Below are 20,294 nucleotides of genomic sequence, written 5' to 3'. Positions count from 1 at the left end.
TGAGGCCCTGTGCAAAGAGCCATGATACTTCTCTGCTTCTCACTTTCCATCACCATTTCCTTGGCCGCTGAGCTTCTGTTCCCCTCCACCCTTTCCCCACACTAGAGCCACAGTGATTTTAAAGTCTACTTCTCTGTAATCCTTTCTACTTAAGAGTTTCAGTAGCTTGCTTCCATCAGTTTTCTTTTCTGGAAATTCAGAAATCTTGGGTTGTATTTTTCTTTCAATTTAAGAGTTTACTTAAAAGAAAGCTTCCTGATGAAAGTGACTTTGTTGTTGTTGCTATTATTACTAATTGAAGATTTAACACACTGTGGTGTGTTAATGTTTGCATTTCTATTGTTTAGTTATTTGTAGCTTATACAGCTAATTTTAATAGGTGTTTGTGGACTCTTTAAAACAAGGTATATTCTCAGGGAAAATGCTTATTATATATTTAAGGATTCTATCATGCTTTTCAGGTCTTCTGTGTTCTTACTTTTTGTCTCCTTGATTTATCTAGATCTGAGAGAGATGTGCTGAAGTTTCCTACTTTTAATGTGTGTCTATTTTTCCTTTCATCTCTTATAGTTTCTGCTATATGAAAGTTGCTACTGCTATTTGGTGAAAAGATATTAATATCTTCACTGTGAATTGTAGTCTTTAGCATTATAGAGTGTCCTACTTTATATTGTTTAATTTTTCTTGGCCTGAATTCCACCTTGTTTTAGAACAAGATCATGGCCCCTGCTTTCTTCTTCCTTGCCTTTTCTTGCTATATTTTTGTTCATCCTTTTATCTTTACCCTTTCAGTTCACTTTATTGTAGGTATATCTTTTGCATACAGCAAAAAAGTTAAATTTTGATTTCTTAGCGCATCTGAAAATCATTTCCTTTTATTATGTTATTTATGCTCACTAACATGTATGGATACAGTTAACACTTTCAGTTCCATAATAAGAGTTTTATAAGTGTTTTAAAAGTGTGTATGCATGAGTATTTTCCATTATTTTAGCTACTTGCATCATGCTTTTCCACGTGTACTTCTTTTGTTACTTGAGAAGGGTTAGGCTCTTCCTAATGGCTATCTTTATACTAACACTTTTCCATAATACTTTTTAACAAAAACTTTGTTCTGAAACATTTTTCCTTTATCAATATTAATGTCACCAAATAACCACTTCTTTTCCTGTTTTGCTAGTCATGAATATAATTTTAGTGCTAATGTATGCAGATTAAGCATTCTTGAGCTTTAAGATCTTCAATTATCTGTTTCAAGTATCTTTTCATTCCTAATACCAGTGAGTCAATAAGCAAGTACATTTTAATTTCTGTTTCCTTTGCCTTTTCTCTCCCTGTTGTTGTGTCTGGTGGATCTGGGATCTAGTGATCCCCAGAGTCACCCTAGCCAGGCTTGTCTCTCTGATTGAGAAAGAGGAAGAGGAGTAAAGACCAGTACAAAGCAACTTCATTACAGGTATTGCAAGAGGAAGTAGGATAAAGTCAGAATAAAGTACTATAAAGTAGTATAAAGCCAGACTGGAGAAGTGGGAGTCCCCAGAGTTGGGTCACCACCAAATCTGGGGCTGCTGTCCTGTTTTATGGTGTAGAGGCTCCATCTCTATCCCCTTGCTTGGATAGTCACTGCTTGTCTATTGGACTTGTTGCTAGGGGGCTAGGTTGGGTGGGCTAATAAGAATTCTTGCTTAAGGAGAAGTAACCTACTTAAAGGGGAGCTTAGGTGGGTCAGTTCCAGCTACATAGAAGCAGGTAGATGTCAAACCACAGGCTGTCAGTTCAATGTACCCCAGAATGTCAGCTCAGCTGTTTGCTGTGATGCAGAAGCTATTTCCTTTCTACTTCTTAAAAGGGTCCAGCTCCCTAATCAAACTTTACCTAAGGATCCCTTCTGTCCCTACACTATTTTAAAATTAGTTGTATTATTTCTCTAATGTTAGACCCTCTAATATGAGTACTGCATTTGTCATCTTTATCCCAGTCATTTCATAATTAAATGCTTACAGTCTGAAGCTTTTCTGAAAATTATGTTTCTCTGAAACTCTTTCTGAGATAGATTCCTTGAGGACAGTTTATGAAATTATATTCCCACTAGTATTGCAAGTTTGTAACTCTTTATAGCTTTGCTATGAAAAGGTTGTTTGGTCAATCTTGGTTAACATATTTTTCCTTTAAGTACTTTAGCAATGTTGTTTCACTGTTTTTCAGCTTCAGTGTTACCACTGAAGAAGTTGGTACTTCTCTCACTTCTCTGCCTTGTTATCGGACTAATGTATGTGTGTGTGATTTATGTATGGGGTGGTTGTAGGAATAAAGATTGTAGTTCCAAAGGCAATTGTTCCTGTTCTCAGTGTTGGTGTTGACTGCTTTGGTTTCATGTATGAGTACAGTATTCACTTTCATTACTATCAGTTTGGGGGTATCTTCTTGCTGAGCTATATTTTAAATAAGTTTTGCTTCATTGCTTCAATGTCCATCTCCAAAAACAATTATTAAATGCATATTTGATTATCTTTAAAAGTTTTCTCCAGAAGCATTCTAAATTCTTTTAAATTTTTTCTTTAAATTTTGTTTTTCATTTCTAAGCTGTTTGTCATACTTCTTTTACAGTGGTTCCCTCAGTGCTAGTTCACTGTTATGTTTCTCTTATTTTGATTTTATTTCTGAACATTTTTCTATCCTTTTGCAAATTCACTTTTGGTATGTGTTACTAGATAAAATGTGGATGTAGTTACAAAGGAAAACTATAGGGTAGACAAACACAGGTTCCATCTTTATACACCAGAGTTGAAAAAGAAGAGGGAGAAGAGAAGGAGAAGGGGAAGGAGGATGAGGAGGAGGAAGAGGAAAAGGAAGCAGAACCAGAAGAAGGAGAAGGAGAAAGAGGAGAAAGAGAAGGAGAAGGGGAAGAAATGCCAGTAAAACAGAGTTTGTTCAAAATAATAGTTACTACCTGCTTGTGCTACAGTCCCATGTAGAAAGTTCAGTTGAAGTAGTTCTGATCCATCCATATGCCTGTACAGTACCCAAATTGTCTACTGTACAGAGTGATGGAGAAGCAATCAGCATTGTCACTTTCCAGAAAATACTTACCTGCCAGGACAGAAGGTAGTATTCACTGTATTTTAAAAGGCTTTCTAGCCAATATATTTTGGAACAAGGATCTATTTCAGAGTAATTTTAACCAACCAGAAAATTACCTTAACATATTGTTTGCTTTCTCAGAACTGTTAGGCTTCTTTTTATTCCAGTTAAATTATTTTCAAAATTTATGTATTGAAGCAGGATGATTCTACAGCTACATTCCTCAGAACCTTGTTTGAATTCCTGGGTCTATGATAACAAAGGTTCTACTTGGTATAATTGTATATGTATTGTTTTTCCTTATGTTACATGTTCTTATTTCTTGAGTTCTGTTCAGTAATAATAAATTCATTTTTATAACAAACTCAAGCCTTGTATATTTTCTCAGATATACTATTTTTTTTATAACTTGAATCCTACTTTGCTGACTTGGCTTATATGGAGATTGAATTTATCAGCAAAAGGAAAGCAGGTGAAAACCAGAGCAGATGTCGATAATTATATAAGAGGCACTAATTAACACTATCTGAATGAAACAAGTTTGTGTTTGTTAATGTCACTCGCGTACTGTCACTCCCAGCCTGAAGAAATACTCTGTAAGTGATGGCACCATTGTGTTCTGTCATAACAGAGCCATGGATACATATGAACAGTTTCTAAGCAGGACTTTCCAGCTCACAGACACAAGGTATGCACTTTAATTTCTAGTAAAATGTCTTAGTACTTATTATATTATTCATTTTTATAACTGTATAAATGCTTCAGACCACTATCTAAAATAAAATAAACCTAAGAGTCCCAAATAACTTACATTACCTGAAAGGTCTAATTACATTTTCATTTTACATTATTATGTAGTTTTATGATTCAGTTATGGTTCATGAACCTGCCTTTTTATTCTGAACCCACTAGTTTTAAAACATTCAGCCATAAATATTTCCTAGTTTGAAAAGCATTCAGCAATGTTTAAAACAAGCAGTAGAAAGACTGCATTTTTTCTTTCTCTTCTCCCCAAAACATACAAAAATGAATAAAAGAATTAAAAATGGAGTATATTTCATATTTCCATCCACAACAAAAATTGAAAATGGCAATAATCACACACACGCACACACTGAAGAATGTGTAGCAGATATAACAAACTTTGAAGCAAATCAATTATGCCTTCAATATGTGGCTTAACAAAAGTCTCTAGCAGATAACAAATGAGATGAGGCTGAAGGTCTTTATTATAAGCTTGGGTTGAAAAGATGAGGACCTGGAAAAGTGATTGGAAACTCATAGAGAAGTAGAGCGACTTCTCAATGCTGCCTGTCAATAAGGAAATAGTACAGACTCAGAAAAGAGGTACTCTTGTCCTACATCTCTCATTTTACAGAGATTTGTATGTCTCATGTGTCAGAAACACACAAAATTTCTGAAAACACAGTTGGGCATCTTTGCCAGTAAGAATTCAGTGGCTGGCACTGGTACTACATGACTATGTGTTGGCTCTTGAAACACTAAGCATTCAGATTCCCAGGAGAACTCTTGTCCACAGCTCTTGCTGAATGCAACTGAATGTCCAGACAGATTTATACTTGTGCCATAAATGATGGGTACTACTTCATAGTTCAAGGAGTAAGGATTTTCATAGCCAAAGCACTTAAAGAGAAAAAAGGCTAATTAATTAGCAGGAAAATTCCTTCATCTCAGATAATATGAATGAAATGTTTATTACACAATGAAGATTTGTTTCCCAATAATGCTAGCCATATATTTTTTTGCTTTTCTTCATTGTCTACTTGATCTTAGAGGTACACACAATATAGTTACAGTATTTATAACAAATACACATCAAGACCAAAGAACATTTCACAATATTAAAAAATTTGCATTCCTCTTATATTTGTATAAATGGAAGTCTAGATGTAACTTTCTTGCATCTAAGTATAGATCTACATGGCAGCTATATGGATACCGAACACTTAGAATTGTGAGTAGCTTTATTTTAATAAAATATTGTGTAAGATTAAATTTTACAGAAAGTACTTTCTGGCCACACTAGATCAAGGTTGAATTGGAAGAATTGAGCAACATATTGCAGTTTTCAGTTTTCTTTAAAACTCTCAATATTGAAATATTGAAAGGAGAACAGGAGGATTTTAGACTTTAAGCAATGGTGAAAGCACGATATAAGTAGAGCAAGTCATTAAGAAAAAATTTATAAATTATCTTACTTTTATCATGCAACAATTTATACCTAACCCCATTATAGAGTTCAAACATTGTCATCAGCTGGTATCCACAGGGGAAGTATTCAGGACCCTTTTGTTTATATTAAAAATCCAAAAATGCTCAAGGATCTTATGTAAAACAATGTGGAATTTGAATATAATTTATATATATTCTCCTGTATACTTAAATCATTTTTAGATTACTTATGATATCTCACATAAAGTAAATGTCATGCAAATAGTTTTATATTGCATTGCTTAAGAAATAATGACAAAAAAGTTTGTACATTGTGAGTACAGATACAGCCATCCTGGAGGAATCATATGGCACACAAATGGGATGTGAAATGGACAGTGCTCAAACTACAAATACTGTAGAAGGTCAAGACCAATAAAGTGGCGGGAGACTGCAGCAAAATATGTCTAAACTTCACTTCATTCTCTTGGATTTAGAGTTGAATTTGCTCAGTGTATGTTAAATTCAACTTTACTTTTTAGAAATTTCTAGAGTTAAAAAAATATTTTTGGTCAGTGGTGAGTGGTATTTGTAATTATAGAATCCTTGGATACAGTGGGCTTACTATATTAGTTTGCTAAGGATGCTGCAACAAAGTACTACAGATTAGGTGCTGTAAATAACAGAAACTTCTTATTTCATGGTTCTAAAGTCTATAAGTCCAATTTGGCATGTTGATGGTGTCAGTTCTCACAAGAACTTGAGAGAAAATTGACTCCATGCTCCTCTAACTCTGGTGGCTTGCTGGCAATTTTCAGCATTCCTTGGCTTGTAGTTGTATCACCCTAGTTTCTGCCTTTACATATATGTATTTTTTCCTCTGGATTATTGTGTCCAAATATTCCATTTTATAAGGACATCAATACTTGATTTGGAGCCCTACCCTACTCAAGTATGCCACAATTTTACAAATTACATACATAACAAAACTATCTCCAAATAAGCTCACATTCTGAGATTGGAGGGATTAGGACTTCAACATATAGATTTAGGGGAGAAATGACTGAACTTACAATATGTGGTATGTAAAATTTAGGAGAATGAAGATTTTTCTAAATCAATGATATCTTTCTAGCAACTCCAATATCTTAAGCAATGTTACAATTTAATATTACACTTGTAACACAGATTATATGAAACACCTCCATTACAATAAATAAAGATTTTGTTGAAATATAGAAAACAAAAATAAATTTTATGTAAAAATATATTAAAAGTCTTAAATGTACTTGCCCTTGTTTTATTGTTCATCTAAACATTGTTGACCCATTACCATAACATTCAAATATGCATAAAAATGAAGTCCAATTATTCAATAGTATTTTGCTGACTTTTCAGATATATGAAAATAATCAGTTTACAAGTGTTTTCAAACTTTGTTTTTACAAAGGTATATTTGCTACAGTAAAGTGATAAGAATATATTTTATTTCACTGACAAACTATTTTATAATTTTAAATGATCACTATATATGGTAGAGACCCTCTGTTTATTCTCCTCTGGAATTCACAAATATTGAAAGCAATTCTACTTTCTGTGTTCTAAGAAATGACAAAGCAGTCTTCAGGAAAAATCCCAGCAAACCCATTATTATTTTTCTCTCCAAAATAAGATCCTAAAACTGGACAACTTAATTTAAAAACTTTTACACATATGAATATAACAAGTGCCTCCTTTAAATTGTTTTATTTAGTTACATAAATGAATCTAGAAATTGTAAATAGATGGTAATTTAAAAATATTTTCATCTTAACTTGTGAACCATTTGTTTCCAAGCTCCTCACATACACAATAATATCTTCCTCACAGAACTGATTTTCAGACATCTATTTTCTGAGCACATCATCTCCACAGCCAAATAAATGTGTTTTCAAATTTCTTTTCAGACAGAATATTTCTAACCATTTAAGGTACTACCAGTGGAAAATTGTCCTAAGATGCAAGAATCCCAATTTCAGGATAGTCATCTCATTCTTTTTTTGTATGTAGGTTTACAGTGGTAATTTTAAAAGCACTTATTCACTGTATTTTTTTCCTTTTTCTGTATTGTTTTAAAAGGAATTACTACAAATACTAAAATGTTTATTTGTAATGACAGCCCACATTTGTCATACTATCAGGAACTATGTTCTGAACCTCTCACGAGATCTTTGACCACTTCAGGGTAAAATCCTTAAACAATTTTTTTTAAATTCTTTTATTGGTACATTTTAGGTATACAATATGTTTATATTTATCATTGGGTGCTTGTACCTGTATATGATGTATCTTAGTTTTTATTCTTTTCCCCATTACCTGTGCGCCCTTCACCCCCTCCACCCTTCCCTATTTACATAGACTTTGTTTTCATTTTTTTTCTTTTCTCATAATTTTTGCTTTCCCCTTCCCCTCCCACCACCCCTACACCTTTGGACCTTTTCCTCTTTCAAATTATCAATTATTCATTTTAATCATTTTAATCCTTATTTACACTTTCAGTTTCTCACATTAGAGAAACTATTCGGTATTTACACGTGTGTCCTACTTATTTCACTTAAGAGTATGGCCTCAATACGCATCCATTTAGCTATAAATGTCTCTAGTTTCTCATTCTTTATGGCTGAATAGTGGAAATCAGTATAGAGATACCTCAAAGAACTAGGGCTAGAGATCCCATTTGACCCAGCTATTCTCCTGCTGGGTATCTTCCCCAAAGAATTAAAAGAATCATACCACAGCGATATATGTGCACCCATATTCATACCGGCACAGTTTGTAATAGCTAAAGCTTGGAAACAGCCCAAGTGCCCATCAACTGGAGACTGGATAAAGAAAATGTGGGGTTTTTTATAAAACAATTTTTGATACAAATTCAAACAATTCCTTTAATTAAAATAAGATAATTGAGGAGCTACAGCAATGCAAGACGGCAGCCACCACGGGCTTGGGAGTAAAAGTCCTTCACAATTTCCTACTGTTGGAAGAATTCGAAGAAGGCCAGAAAGGAGTAGGAGATGGCACAGTTAGCTGGGGTTTAGAAGATGACGAAGACATAACACTTACAAGATGGACAGGGATGATAATTTATGAAAACTGAATATACAGCCTTAAAATAGAATGTGGACCTAAATACCCAGAAGCACGCCCCTTTGTAAGATTTGTGACAAAAATTAATATGAATGGAGTTAATAGTTCAAATGGAGTGGTAAACCCAAGAGCCATATCATTGCTAGCAAAATGGCAGAATTCATATAGCATTAAAGTTGTGCTACAAGAGCTTCAGCGCTTAATGATGTCTAAAGAAAATATGAAACTTTCTCAGTCACCCAAAGGACAGTGTTACAGTGATTAATGAAAAACCCACATGCCCTTCCCCTCCACCCCCACCCCCAATTCCATTTCATTGGTCTTCATTTTCCACAGTAGTATATTTTCTAGTTACATCTTGTAGACCTCAAAGTACTGGAAAGGAAGCTCCCATTCAAAGGCAGTTTATCTTAAGATACTGTAAATGATACTAATTTTTTGTCCATTTGAAATATATAAGTTGTACTATAACAAACCATCCCATCAAGTGTAACCACTGTCCATGTAGTTAAACTTCTGGGATCAAGAAAGTATATTTAAATTGATTCCCATCATGACTGGTGGGGCACGTCCAACTCAACTGTGAAAAGCCACATCACACAATCACCTTGCTGCTGATTACATGGCCCAGGGCTCTGCCTTCTCCCCTCCCTGCTGCCTCCGCCCCTAGAGCCCTGGCCTGGGGTGGCTGGTTAAGTAGATGTGAAAGTTTCAGGTCACAGCCTGTGGGACTACTGCTGTGTTTGGGGGTGCTTTGCCTGCACCTTGGTTTCTTTTTTAAGTCCTAAATGACGCCCCCTTCCAAGCCATGGACCTGTCCCCCTCTCCTCCACTCCCACCCTTGGCCAAACCATAGATTGTAACCCTCCGTCCCCCTCTGAAATTGGCCTTTGGTGAGGAACTCAGGGCTTTCCTCCATCTCTCCCCACCTTGATCGAAGTGTGCTGCTTTTCCCCCGTCCTCCTCTCCCTTGTCACTGTCACCACCCTTCCTTCCACCTGTCCACAGCCCTTCCTTCCTTTGGCCAGAAGCCATCAGGTAAGGTTGGAAAGAGTCTGACCGCCCTCATGTAGTTTTGGAACCACATTTATTTGTTCTTCACCAGCTGGGAAATGAGTCCTGGGCTCTGCCACCTGCTGTCACCATCAGCACCGATGAGCAGAGACCTGCCGGCATCCCTGTCCCTTCTGAGCAGGCCCGGAGCAAGGCCACATGAGGACACTGTGAACACACACAGTCCCTCTGGATGGTTCCCTTTCCTTGTACCCACTTCACTTTGAGACGCCGAAGAAGGTCTACACAGGCTGTCCTGCAGTCAGCCTTGCCTCCATTTGGGTCTAGTTCAGAATGTGACAGCTGGAACTAGGAACCTGGCCCAGCTCAGACTTTGGCTTCAGTGTTGCTACTTCTCAGATGCTCAGCAGGGACTAAGGAGCTGCTTGGTGTGCAGAGGACCTGGGACTGGCAGGCCTGGCCTCTGGCACCTGCTGTGCTTCCCACTTTCTGTTCAGGACCATTAAATGTTGAAATGTGGATGTGTACCAAAATAAAGGCAATTCATGGTGAAAACAATAAAATAAAGTAAGATAATTGAGACACATTCCAATAAAAGGGAAAGTTTTATAAATATTCACATATTAGGCAATTTCTGCTTTCCTGAAGTTTTTTTTTATTCCTTTCTTGCATAGTAAAAAAAAAAAAGCAAGAATTTGAGCCACAAATCTGCCAGCCACTGTTGTAGTCAAGCTGAGGTATTCTTGTGAGGGTAAAACTATTCCAAAACTGGCACAGACAGAATCACATAGCCGGTGAGCGAGAAGGGTAACTAGGGAAAACATAAGGCCTCCCTGTTTTTCTACTTGTTGCTCCACTCATTGCTCCACCACTCACCTTGCTATCCACTAGCACTTGTGACAGCAAAATTACTGGACATGAATCAGCAGCTGCACCCAGCCATGCCTCTGAAGGTCTAACAGTTAACTGGCATACCTGAGAGAGTTCAGTTAGAGTCCAGTTACACAAAACTAGCTCCACTATTACTAAGCACGAGAAGCAGAAAATAAAATACTCATGGAGTCCATGAAAAATATTACTCAAGAGGAGAACTGCAGCAGAATAAGAGGAAGAAAAATGAAGAAGATATTTTGGAACATTTACCCAAAAAGAAAAGATATGTTTAAAGAGAAGTGTCTCTGATCCATAGCAAAAGAAACTCAAAAAATTTCATAAACACGTGAAAATTGAACAACACACTTCTGAATAACCAATGGGTCACAGAGGAAATTAAAGAAGAAATCAGACAGTTCCTACAATTAAATGACAATGACAATACAACATGTCAGAATCTATGGGACACAATGAAAGCTGTCTTATGAGGGAAATTCATAGCAGTGAATACACATAATAGGAAAACAGAATGAGCCCAATTAAACAACCTGATGCTGAACCACAGGCATCTCAAAAAAGAAGAGCAGGACAATCCCAAAGCTCATACAAGGGAGGAAATTATAAAGATCAGAGGAGAAATCAAAGCAATGGAGACTAAGAGAATGATACAAAAAAATCAATGAAGCCAAGAGTTGGTTCTTTGAAAGAATCAACAAAATTGACAAACCCTTACCCAACCTTGTCAGAAAAAGGAAAGAAAAGGCCCAAATCCATGCAATTAGGAATGAAAAGGGTGAAATTACAACAGATCTAGCACAAATCCAGAGGATCATCAATACCTACTTTGAGAAACTATACACCAATAAGATGGACAACACAGAAGAAATGGACAGATTCCTAGATACATATGAATTACCAAAGTTGAACGAAGAAGACCTAAAAATTCTGAACAACCCAATATCAACCAAGGAAATTGAAAATGTAATTAAAAACTTATCAACTAAGAAAAGCCTGGGCCCTGATGGCTTCACTGCTGAATTCTACAAGACATTTAGAGAAGAACTGCTGCCACTACTGTTTAAACTCTTCAATGAAATTGAAAGGGAAGCAATACTCCCGAATTCATTCCTGGAAGCAAGCATCACCTTGATCCCCAAAGCAGAGAAAGACCCAACTGAAAAAGAGAACTATAAGCCAATTTCACTAATGAACATAGATGCAAAAATCCTTAATAAGATAATGGGAAACAGAATCCAGAAGATCATCAAGAAGATCATAAACCCTGACCAAATGGGATTCATTCCAGGGATGCAGGGATTGTTGAATATACACAAATCAATCAATGTAATACACTATATCAATAGAGCCAAGGACAAAAACCATATGATTACCTCCATAGACACAGAAAAAGCATTTGACAAAATCCAACATGTATTCATGATAAAAGCCCTACAAAAATTGGAATAGATGGTCTCTACCTCAAACTGTAAAAGCCATCTATGAAAAACCAACAGCCAATATCATACTAAATGGTCAAAACCTGAAACCTTTCACACTAAAATCAGGAACAAGACAAGGATGTCCACTATCACCACTCTTGTTCAATATAGTTCTGGAAACATTAGCCACGGCAATTAGACAAGAGAAAGAAATAGAAGGAATAAAGATAGGAAATGAAGAAGTCAAATTGTCATTATTTGCAGATGACATGATACTCTATATAGAAGACTCCAAGAACTCCACCAAAAGTCTTCTAGACTTAATAACCAAATTCAGTCAAGTAGCTGGTTACAAGGTCAACACACAAAAATCAATAGCTTTCTTCTACATGAATGACAGACTCACTGAGAGAGAAATAGGGCAAATAATTCCTTTCACAATAGCATCCAAAAAACTGAAATACCCAGGAATCAACCTAATGAAAGAAATCAAAGACCTCTTCTCTGAAAACTATAGCACTCTGAAAAGAGAGATTGAAGATGACATCAGAAAATGGAAAGACATCCCTTGTTCCTGGGTAGGAAGGATCAACATAATGAGAATGGCCATACTTCCAAAACTGCTATATAGATTCAATGCAATCCTAATTGAAATCCCAGGAGCATACTTCATGGACCTTGAGAAAACAATCCAAAAATTCATTTGGAACAAGAAGAGACCCAGAATAGCAAAAGCAATTCTAGGTAACAGAGACATGGCAGGGGGCATCCCAATCCCTAACTTGAAACCATACTACGAAGTTACTGTGATAAAAACATCATGGTACTGGCAAAGAAACAGACCTGATGACCAGTGCAACAGATTAGAAGGTGCCGAAACAACTCCAGATACAGTCAGCCATCTCATCTTCCCTAAAGGAGTCACCCTCACTGGAGAAAAGATAGCCTCTTTAATAAATGGTGCTGGAAAAATTGGGTTTCAACTTGCCAAGATTAAAACTAGACCCATATCTCTCACCATGCACTAAACTAAAATCAAAATGGATTAAAGATCTAAATATTAAAATAGAAACTCTGAACCAGTTGGAACAGAGGTTAGGTAGAACCCTTGAAGACATCGGTGTAGGAAAAGATTTTATGAACAAAACCTCAGTTGCCCGTGAACTAGCACAAACAATCAACAAGTGGGATCTCTTCCTATTAAAAGGCTTCTGCACACCAAGAGAAACCACCAGAAGTGTGAAGAGATAACTTACAATGTGGGAAATAATCCTCACCTGCTCTTCCTCAGACAAAGGTCTACTATCTCGAATCTATAAAGAACTTAAAAAGATCAGACCTCCCACATTTAAAGACCCAATATGAAAATGGGCATCTGAAATGAACAGACATTTCTCAGACAAAGAAGTAGAAATAGCAAATAAATACATGAAAAAATGTTCAACATCACTGGTCATTCGAGAGATGCAAAGGAAAACAATGCTGAGATTCCACTTCACTCCAGAAAGAATGGCTGCTATCATGAAATCAACCAATAACAAATGCTGAGAGGGTTGTTGGGAAAGAAGAAAACTACTCCACTGCTGGTGGGAGTGTAGACTGCTGCAAGCACTGTGGAAATCAGTATGGAGATACCTCAAAGAACTGAGACTGGAAGTCCAATTTGACCCCAATATTCCACTGCTGGGGATTTCCCCCAAAGAATTAAAAGAATCCTACCACAGTGATATATGTGCACCCACGTTCATAGCAGCACAGTTTGTAATAGCTAAAACTTGGAAACAGCCCAAATACCCATCAACTGGAGACTGGATAAAGAAAATGTGGTTTTTTTTTATAAAATGGAGTACTATTCAGCCATAAAAAATGAGAAATTAGAGACATTTATAGCTAAGTGGATGCACATTGAGGCAATACTCTTAAGTGAAATAAATGGGGCACACATGTATAAATACTGAATAGTTTCTCTGGTGTGAGAAACTGAGAGTGTAAATAAGGACTAAAATGTATAATAGGTTATGTGAAATAAGAAGAAAAGGGGCAAAGGGGAAGGAAGTGGGAGGGCTAGGGGAAAGGATAGAAGGGAATGGGATTAATATGAGAAAATGGAAAAATAGGAACAAAATCTTTGTAAATAGGGAGGAATGGAGGGGTTGAAGGGAGGGTTGGGCAAGGGTGAAAAATAAGAACCAAGAGAGTCTATGTAAAGGTGTAAATTTCCAATGATGAATGCCATTATATTGTATACCTAAAATGTACCAATGATTAGAATGAATAATCGATAACGTAAAATAGGAAGAAAAGGTGCAAATGGGTAGGGGTAGTGGGAGGGGCAGGGGAAAGGAAAGAAGGGAAAGGAAAAATGCTGAGAAATGGAAAAAATGGAAATAAAGTCTTTGTAAATAGGGAAGTGTGGAGGGGGTGAAGGGAGGGCTAGGAATGGGGAAAAAATAAGAACCAAGATGCATTATGTAAAGGTACAATTCCCAATGAGAGATGTAATTGTGTTGCATACCTACAATGTACCAATAAAAGAATTTAATATTAAAAAAAAAAGAAAAGTGTCTCTGGGGCCTTAAGGAAATTTGACAAGATAGATGCAAAAAAAAAAATCATAAAATCTGTAAATATTAACACTTGTTCTTTACACTTTTCAGATTTATAGGTTCTATTATTGGATAAGCCTCCTGAAACAATATGTAAAATAGAAATTACCATATATATTTTTATAATAATTACTATTCATGTTTCACTGCTGAGAATAATGCAGAACTTATATGAGTACTTAAAAAATGAATCAATAAAACAGCAGCAGGCAAATATGAAAAAGGAAAACAATCTGTGCAGTATTAATATATATATGCTCATTGTCAAAAAGTAACTTGGAAAAAAGAAAACTTCTAAGTCACTATAGACCTTCTGAAATTTAATGTGAGCAAATATTACTATATATCCTAGTACCAATGTAATCAATGTGATTGAAAGAAATAGTTATGACTGTAGAAATCAGTGATAGTCTGATATGACTGACCTCAGGAAGCAGCATCATTCAATAGAGAGAAAATATCTTTTTGCTTAGGAAATAGTGAAACCTCAGATCTGTTCTTATATGTGAACATTCCGCAGTGTAGGCATATACCAATACACCACATTTAGTAGCTGTTGGACTGATTTCTCATGGTCCCTTGCTAGTTTTTTTTCCCTTAAGTTCTTTTACTGGTACATTTTAGGTATACAATATATTTACATTTATCACTGGGATCTTGTACCATTATATGAGTATCTTGGTTCTTATTTTTAGGCTATTCCCTGCCCTCCCTTCACCCCCTCCACCCTTCTCTATTTATAAAGACTTTGTTTCCTTCTTTTCCAATTCTCAAAATTGTTTCTTTCCTTTCTTTGCTTTCCCCTACCTGTCCCACTTCTCTTACCCCTTTGGACCTTTTCTTTCTATTTTGGATTATCAATTATTCATTTTAATCATGGGTACATTTTAGGTATACAATATAATGACATTAAGCAGTAGAAATTAGCACCATTACATAATCTCTCTTGGTTCTTATTTTTCCCCATTCCCCTGCCCTCCCTTCAACCCCTCCATCTCTCCCTATTTACAAAGACTTTGTTTCCATTTTTTGATTTTCTCATATTAATTCCATTCCCTCCTTTCCTTTCCCCTATCCTTCCCACTTCCCCTTCCCCTTTGCCCTGTTTCTTCCTATTTCACATTATCTATTATACCTTTTAGTCCTTATTTACACTTTCAGTTTCTAACACTAGAGAAACTATCCGGTATTTACACGTGTGACCTATTTATTTCACTTAAGAGTATCACCTCAATGTGCATCCATTTAGCTATAAATGTCTCTAATTTCTCATTTTTTATGGCTGAGTAGTACTCCATTTTATTTTTAAAAAACACATTTTCTTTATCTAGTCTCCAGTTGATGGGCATTTGGGCTGCTTCCAAGTTTTAGCTACTGCAAATTGTGCTGCTATGAACATGGGTACACATATATCACTGTGGTATGATTCTTTTAAATCTTTGGGGAAGATACCCAGCAGTGGAATAGCTGGGTCAAATAGGACTTCCAGTCCTAGTTCTTTGAGGTATCTCCATACTGATTTCCACAGTGCTTGCATCAGTCTACACTCCCACCAGCAGTGGAGCAGGGTTCCTCTTTCCCCACAGCCCCGCGGCATTTGTTATTGGTTGATTTCATGATAGCAGCCATTCTTTCTGGAATGAGGTGGAATCTCTGTGTTGTTTTCATTTGCATCTCTCGAAGGACCAGTGGTGTTGAACATTTTTTCATGTATTTATTTACTATTTCTACTTCTTTGTCTGAGAAATGTCTGTTCATTTCAGATGCCCATTTTCTGATTGGGTCTTTGAATTTGAGAGGTTTGATCACTTTAAGTTCTCTATAGATTCGAGATAATAGGCCTTTGTCTGAGGAACAGCTGGAGAAAATTTTTTCCCACATTGTGGGTTGTCTCTTCATATTTTGTTTTAATTTAAAATTATTTATTCTCAACAAAATCAAATATATCATTGAATTTACATAGAAATATAGTTTTCAACCAGATCATCATAAAAATGCACTGGTGAAATAAATGTTCCTAATTTATGGCCAAGTATGTACTATTTAATCATGCCAGTAGCAGAATTGATTACCATAAAAAACTGGTAAAGTAACATATCTTAAATATTCAAATATTATTTTAGTACTCTATTTTGTTACCATTGATAATAAATGGCCACTAAATACATACCTATTACATAAAGCTTTTTAAAGTACGATAAAAGTACAAATTCTATCTGTTAAAAATAAGCCATATAGGGCCGGGGATTTAGCTCAGTGGTTTCACCGCCTGCTGGGCAAGCGCAAGGACCCGAGTTCGATCCCTGGTACCAAAAAAAAAAAAAAAAAGCCATATATATGGCTTTGAAACATTCTCATTATATAAATTCCAAAATACTATATGACAAACAAAATTATAAAGACTCTTCCTTATGAAACATACACTACCCTTTAATTAAGGTACAATTTATAACAACATGAACAAGAAGGCTTGCATATACTATAGAACATTTTAGAGATACATACAAATATAATATTGCATAAGCATATTTGATTCTTTTCCTAGTGAAAATGTACCTTTAGCACTTGAAGAAAACTCACATGAGTAAAATAATCTATTTATTAATTTCTTTTTGGTGGCTACATCTTAACTAAGCTCATGTTTTCATAATTCATTTTGCTTTTAAACTAATAAAACACATTACAAAATTTGACCATAAAATTTTGTTGCACAGTTACTGTTAGTCTGTTATGTAGTGGACAAAGATACAGACAACAAATGTTTTTAAAGGTCAGGTTCCATCAGCACATCAAGAATGAGCTACCACTGAATTTCATTGCTCACATCTAAGATGAAGCTGAGCAAAAACTTGAGTTTTGTGAAAAATGAGATTCGATTTCAACAAAACAAATATATCATGGTGCTATATATTTTGATATTTTACTATCACACATTTTAAAGTATCAAAACCAGTGGGGCATCACAAAATAAACTTTGGTGAGGAAAAAATATTTTTATTAAAGAACAATATATGAAAATAGTCCATATTAGTGAGGAGAAATATATTTGGTAAAGTAAGTATGCATAATAGGCACTGTACTCATACACAGCACACATTTCAAATACATTGAAAGGAAGTATCAGATCAGATGATGTTTAGAATTTATAGTAATGTTATTATGCATTAGAAATTAGATCTTTAAGAATTTTACTGATAGTAAATTGTTATTTTCCACAATCATTATTTATAAAGCAAATATTTTAGAGACTAATTTTTAATAACAGATAGTAATAATAACCTTGTATTTGTTTATTACCTTGTATTCTAAATACATTTAATTTAATTATTATTGGAATTTATGTATTTACTTTATCAGATAAAAATTAGTGAAGAGGTGGCACAGAATTCAAAGTTAACATTTTCCCAATGATGTGAACAGCATTTTATATATAAAATGACATCTATCTAGTGAATGGTCACATCTTTATTGGTTTTAAAATAGAACATGTGTAGTTTGGCATTATATCTCTTCAAAATTTTAAAAGTTACCATTTAAGGTATGGCTTTTGGGACATCAGAAATAAACTAGCATTCTGAAGAATGAACTCAAATTTTAAGGTGCTAATTATTTAGACCACAAACAAGGCAGATCATTGGGATGATTTGTGTTTCAATTTTAAATTCGTTGACAACAGAAACAAAAAGGAATATAAAAGTAAGATACACATTACACTAAGTTGCTTTTGGAATAAAAAGTACAGATCAACACTGAATGTGAAGAAATTTTACTGCAATAGTTTTCAAAGTGCAAAGATGTTCAAAAATATATTGGCACATTCATAATACCTGTCTCAAAGTAATAATGCATGATATACATGGATATAAACAAATTGAACACAAGGCAGCATCTCTCCTTCCTGGCATCAGCATCTGCTGTCTAATGGGTCGAGACAAAATACTGTGCCTTCAAGAGTTAGTCTCATTTTGAACCCCTCCTGCATTTCATCTAATTTTGATTGAATATCTGGAGGGAAATCCCCTGCTCCACAGCTAAATGGGTCAAAAGGTTCCGCTCCAAACAGGTCCCGTTTCATTTCTGTAGATCTACTAGGTACTGGGGGTGGCTGTGTGCCGTTGCGAGTAGCTACTGAAGACTGGTCTGCAACTGGAGAAAATAGAATCATATCAAAGATGTCCTTGGAGGGTGACTTGGATGCCACATTGCCTGCTGGAGATGTTGATACTTGAATAATTCTTAACTGGTTTTCCAAACCTTCTACTTTATTTTTAAGTTCCATATTTTCTGTTTCTAGGTTTTGGATTCTTTTTTGTAGCCCTGCAATCTGCTTTCTTGTTTCAACATCTTTTTCTCCAGATTCTAGAAATTTCCTGTATGCCAGGTCAAATGCTTGGCCAATGGTTAAAGTTATCTCTTCAGCACACTTTTCACTGTTAAATACATAGTACAAATGTTTGTTTGACTCGGAATCTTTGCATATGAAACTGAATATCCTCTTGTCGGTTTTATCATCTGCACAAAATGATATTCTATGAAACTGGCAATTGTGCTGGACTTCCTTTGTTTTAGGTTCTAGGATTTTTACTCCATAAATTGATATTTGCAATTCAACTTTAGGAATTTTCTGGCCTTCAGGTTTCTTGATGTGTCTTGCAAACTTTAGCTTCCGCACCGCATCTCGCACAACTTCCGTCCCCTTTGCCTGCTCCACTTCTGTACTGCAAAGAAACTTGGTGTTATAGGGAATGTAATGTTTTAATAAAGCTTCAGGCGTATGCACCCATGTTTTGTCTTTCTTCCTGCTAAATGCACGGTTCATGATGAGAATCTGCCAAGTATATGTTCAGTTTAGTCACACTTTATATCCTGAATATGCCCAAATACAGCTTACTGAATCCACCCGGACAACTACACAGCTTCAATCATGGGGTTGTCATCAGAACTCTCCATCACTTTCTCCCCTTGGCTTGCTATTTCCAGCTGCAGCGTCCAGCTTCCTGTTCCAGCCCATCCAGCCCCATAAACACATTCCAAGAAAAACAGCCCGCCCAGGGCTCCACCCGCACTCAGGGAAGTCAGCGATGCACACTTGGAACCTAGGTGGGCGGCGACCGGGCCAAGAGGGCTGGAGACCACACACAGCGGCGCTGATGCAGGGGTCCCGAGTCTCCGCGCCCCCCTTGTCTCTTCATATTGCTGGTGGTTTCTCTTGCTGTGCAGAAGCTTTTTAACAAGAAGAAATCCCACTTGCTGATTGTTTGTGCTAGTTCACGGACAACTGAGGTTTTGGTCATAAAATCTTTTCCTACACCAATGTCTTCAAGAGTTCTACCTAACCTCTGTTCAGGCCGAATTAGCGTTTCTATTTTAATATTTAGATCTTTAATCCATTTTGATTTTAGTTTAGTGCATGGTGAGAGATATGGGTCTAGTTTTAATCTTGACAAGTTGAAACCCAATTTTTCCAGCACCATTTATTAAAGAGGCTATCTTTTCTCCAGTGAGGGTGACTCCTTTAGGGAAGATGAGATGGCTGACTGTATCTGGAGTTGTTTCGGCACCTTCTAATCTGTTGCACTGGTCATCAGGTCTGTTTCTTTGCCAGTACCATGATTTTTTTTATCACAGTAACTTCGTAGTATGGTTTCAAGTTGGGGATTGGGATGCCCCCTGCCATGTCTCTGTTACCTAGAATTGCTTTTGCTATTCTGGGTCTCTTCTTGTTCCAAATGAATTTTTGGATGGTTTTCTCAAGGTCCGTAAAGTATGCTGCTGGGATCTCAATTGGAATTGCATTGAATCTATATAGCAGTTTTGGAAGTATGGCCATTCTCATTATGTTGATCCTTCCTACCCAGGAACAAGGGATGTCTTTCCATTTTCTGATGTCATCTTCAATCTCTCTTTTCAGAGTGCTATAGTTTCCAGAGAAGAGGTCTTTGATTTCTTTCATTAGGTTGATTCCTGGGTATTTCAGTTTTTG

At 36.0% G+C, this 20,294-nt stretch overlaps 1 protein-coding gene and 1 pseudogene across 1 annotated transcript; one reads left to right on the top strand and one right to left on the bottom strand.

Annotated features, from left to right (window-relative positions):
• The first annotated feature begins 8,368 nt into the window (after window positions 1–8,368).
• On the top strand, window positions 8,369–8,644 carry LOC101703164 (ubiquitin-conjugating enzyme E2 variant 1 pseudogene; annotated as a pseudogene).
• A 9,531-nt stretch (window positions 8,645–18,175) lies between these two features.
• LOC101713142 (PTB domain-containing engulfment adapter protein 1) lies at window positions 18,176–19,297 on the bottom strand. The gene has a single exon (XM_004834407.4). The coding sequence runs from the start codon at window positions 19,128–19,130 to the stop codon at window positions 18,216–18,218; it is 915 nt and encodes a 304-aa protein (XP_004834464.1). The 5' UTR covers window positions 19,131–19,297; the 3' UTR covers window positions 18,176–18,215.
• Window positions 19,298–20,294: the final 997 nt, after the last annotated feature.

The sequence above is a fragment of the Heterocephalus glaber genome, unplaced genomic scaffold (genome assembly GCF_053883595.1).
Source record: "Heterocephalus glaber isolate CG9 unplaced genomic scaffold, H.glaber_assembly_v1.0 deba00001504, whole genome shotgun sequence".
Lineage (NCBI taxonomy): Eukaryota > Metazoa > Chordata > Mammalia > Rodentia > Bathyergidae > Heterocephalus > Heterocephalus glaber.
This window is presented reverse-complemented; position numbering and strand designations above follow the sequence as displayed.

Bases quoted from the DNA above. Each gene is read 5' to 3' on its own strand.
- LOC101713142 (XM_004834407.4), bottom strand. From the start codon at position 19,130: ATGAACCGTGCATTTAGCAGGAAGAAAGACAAAACATGGGTGCATACG.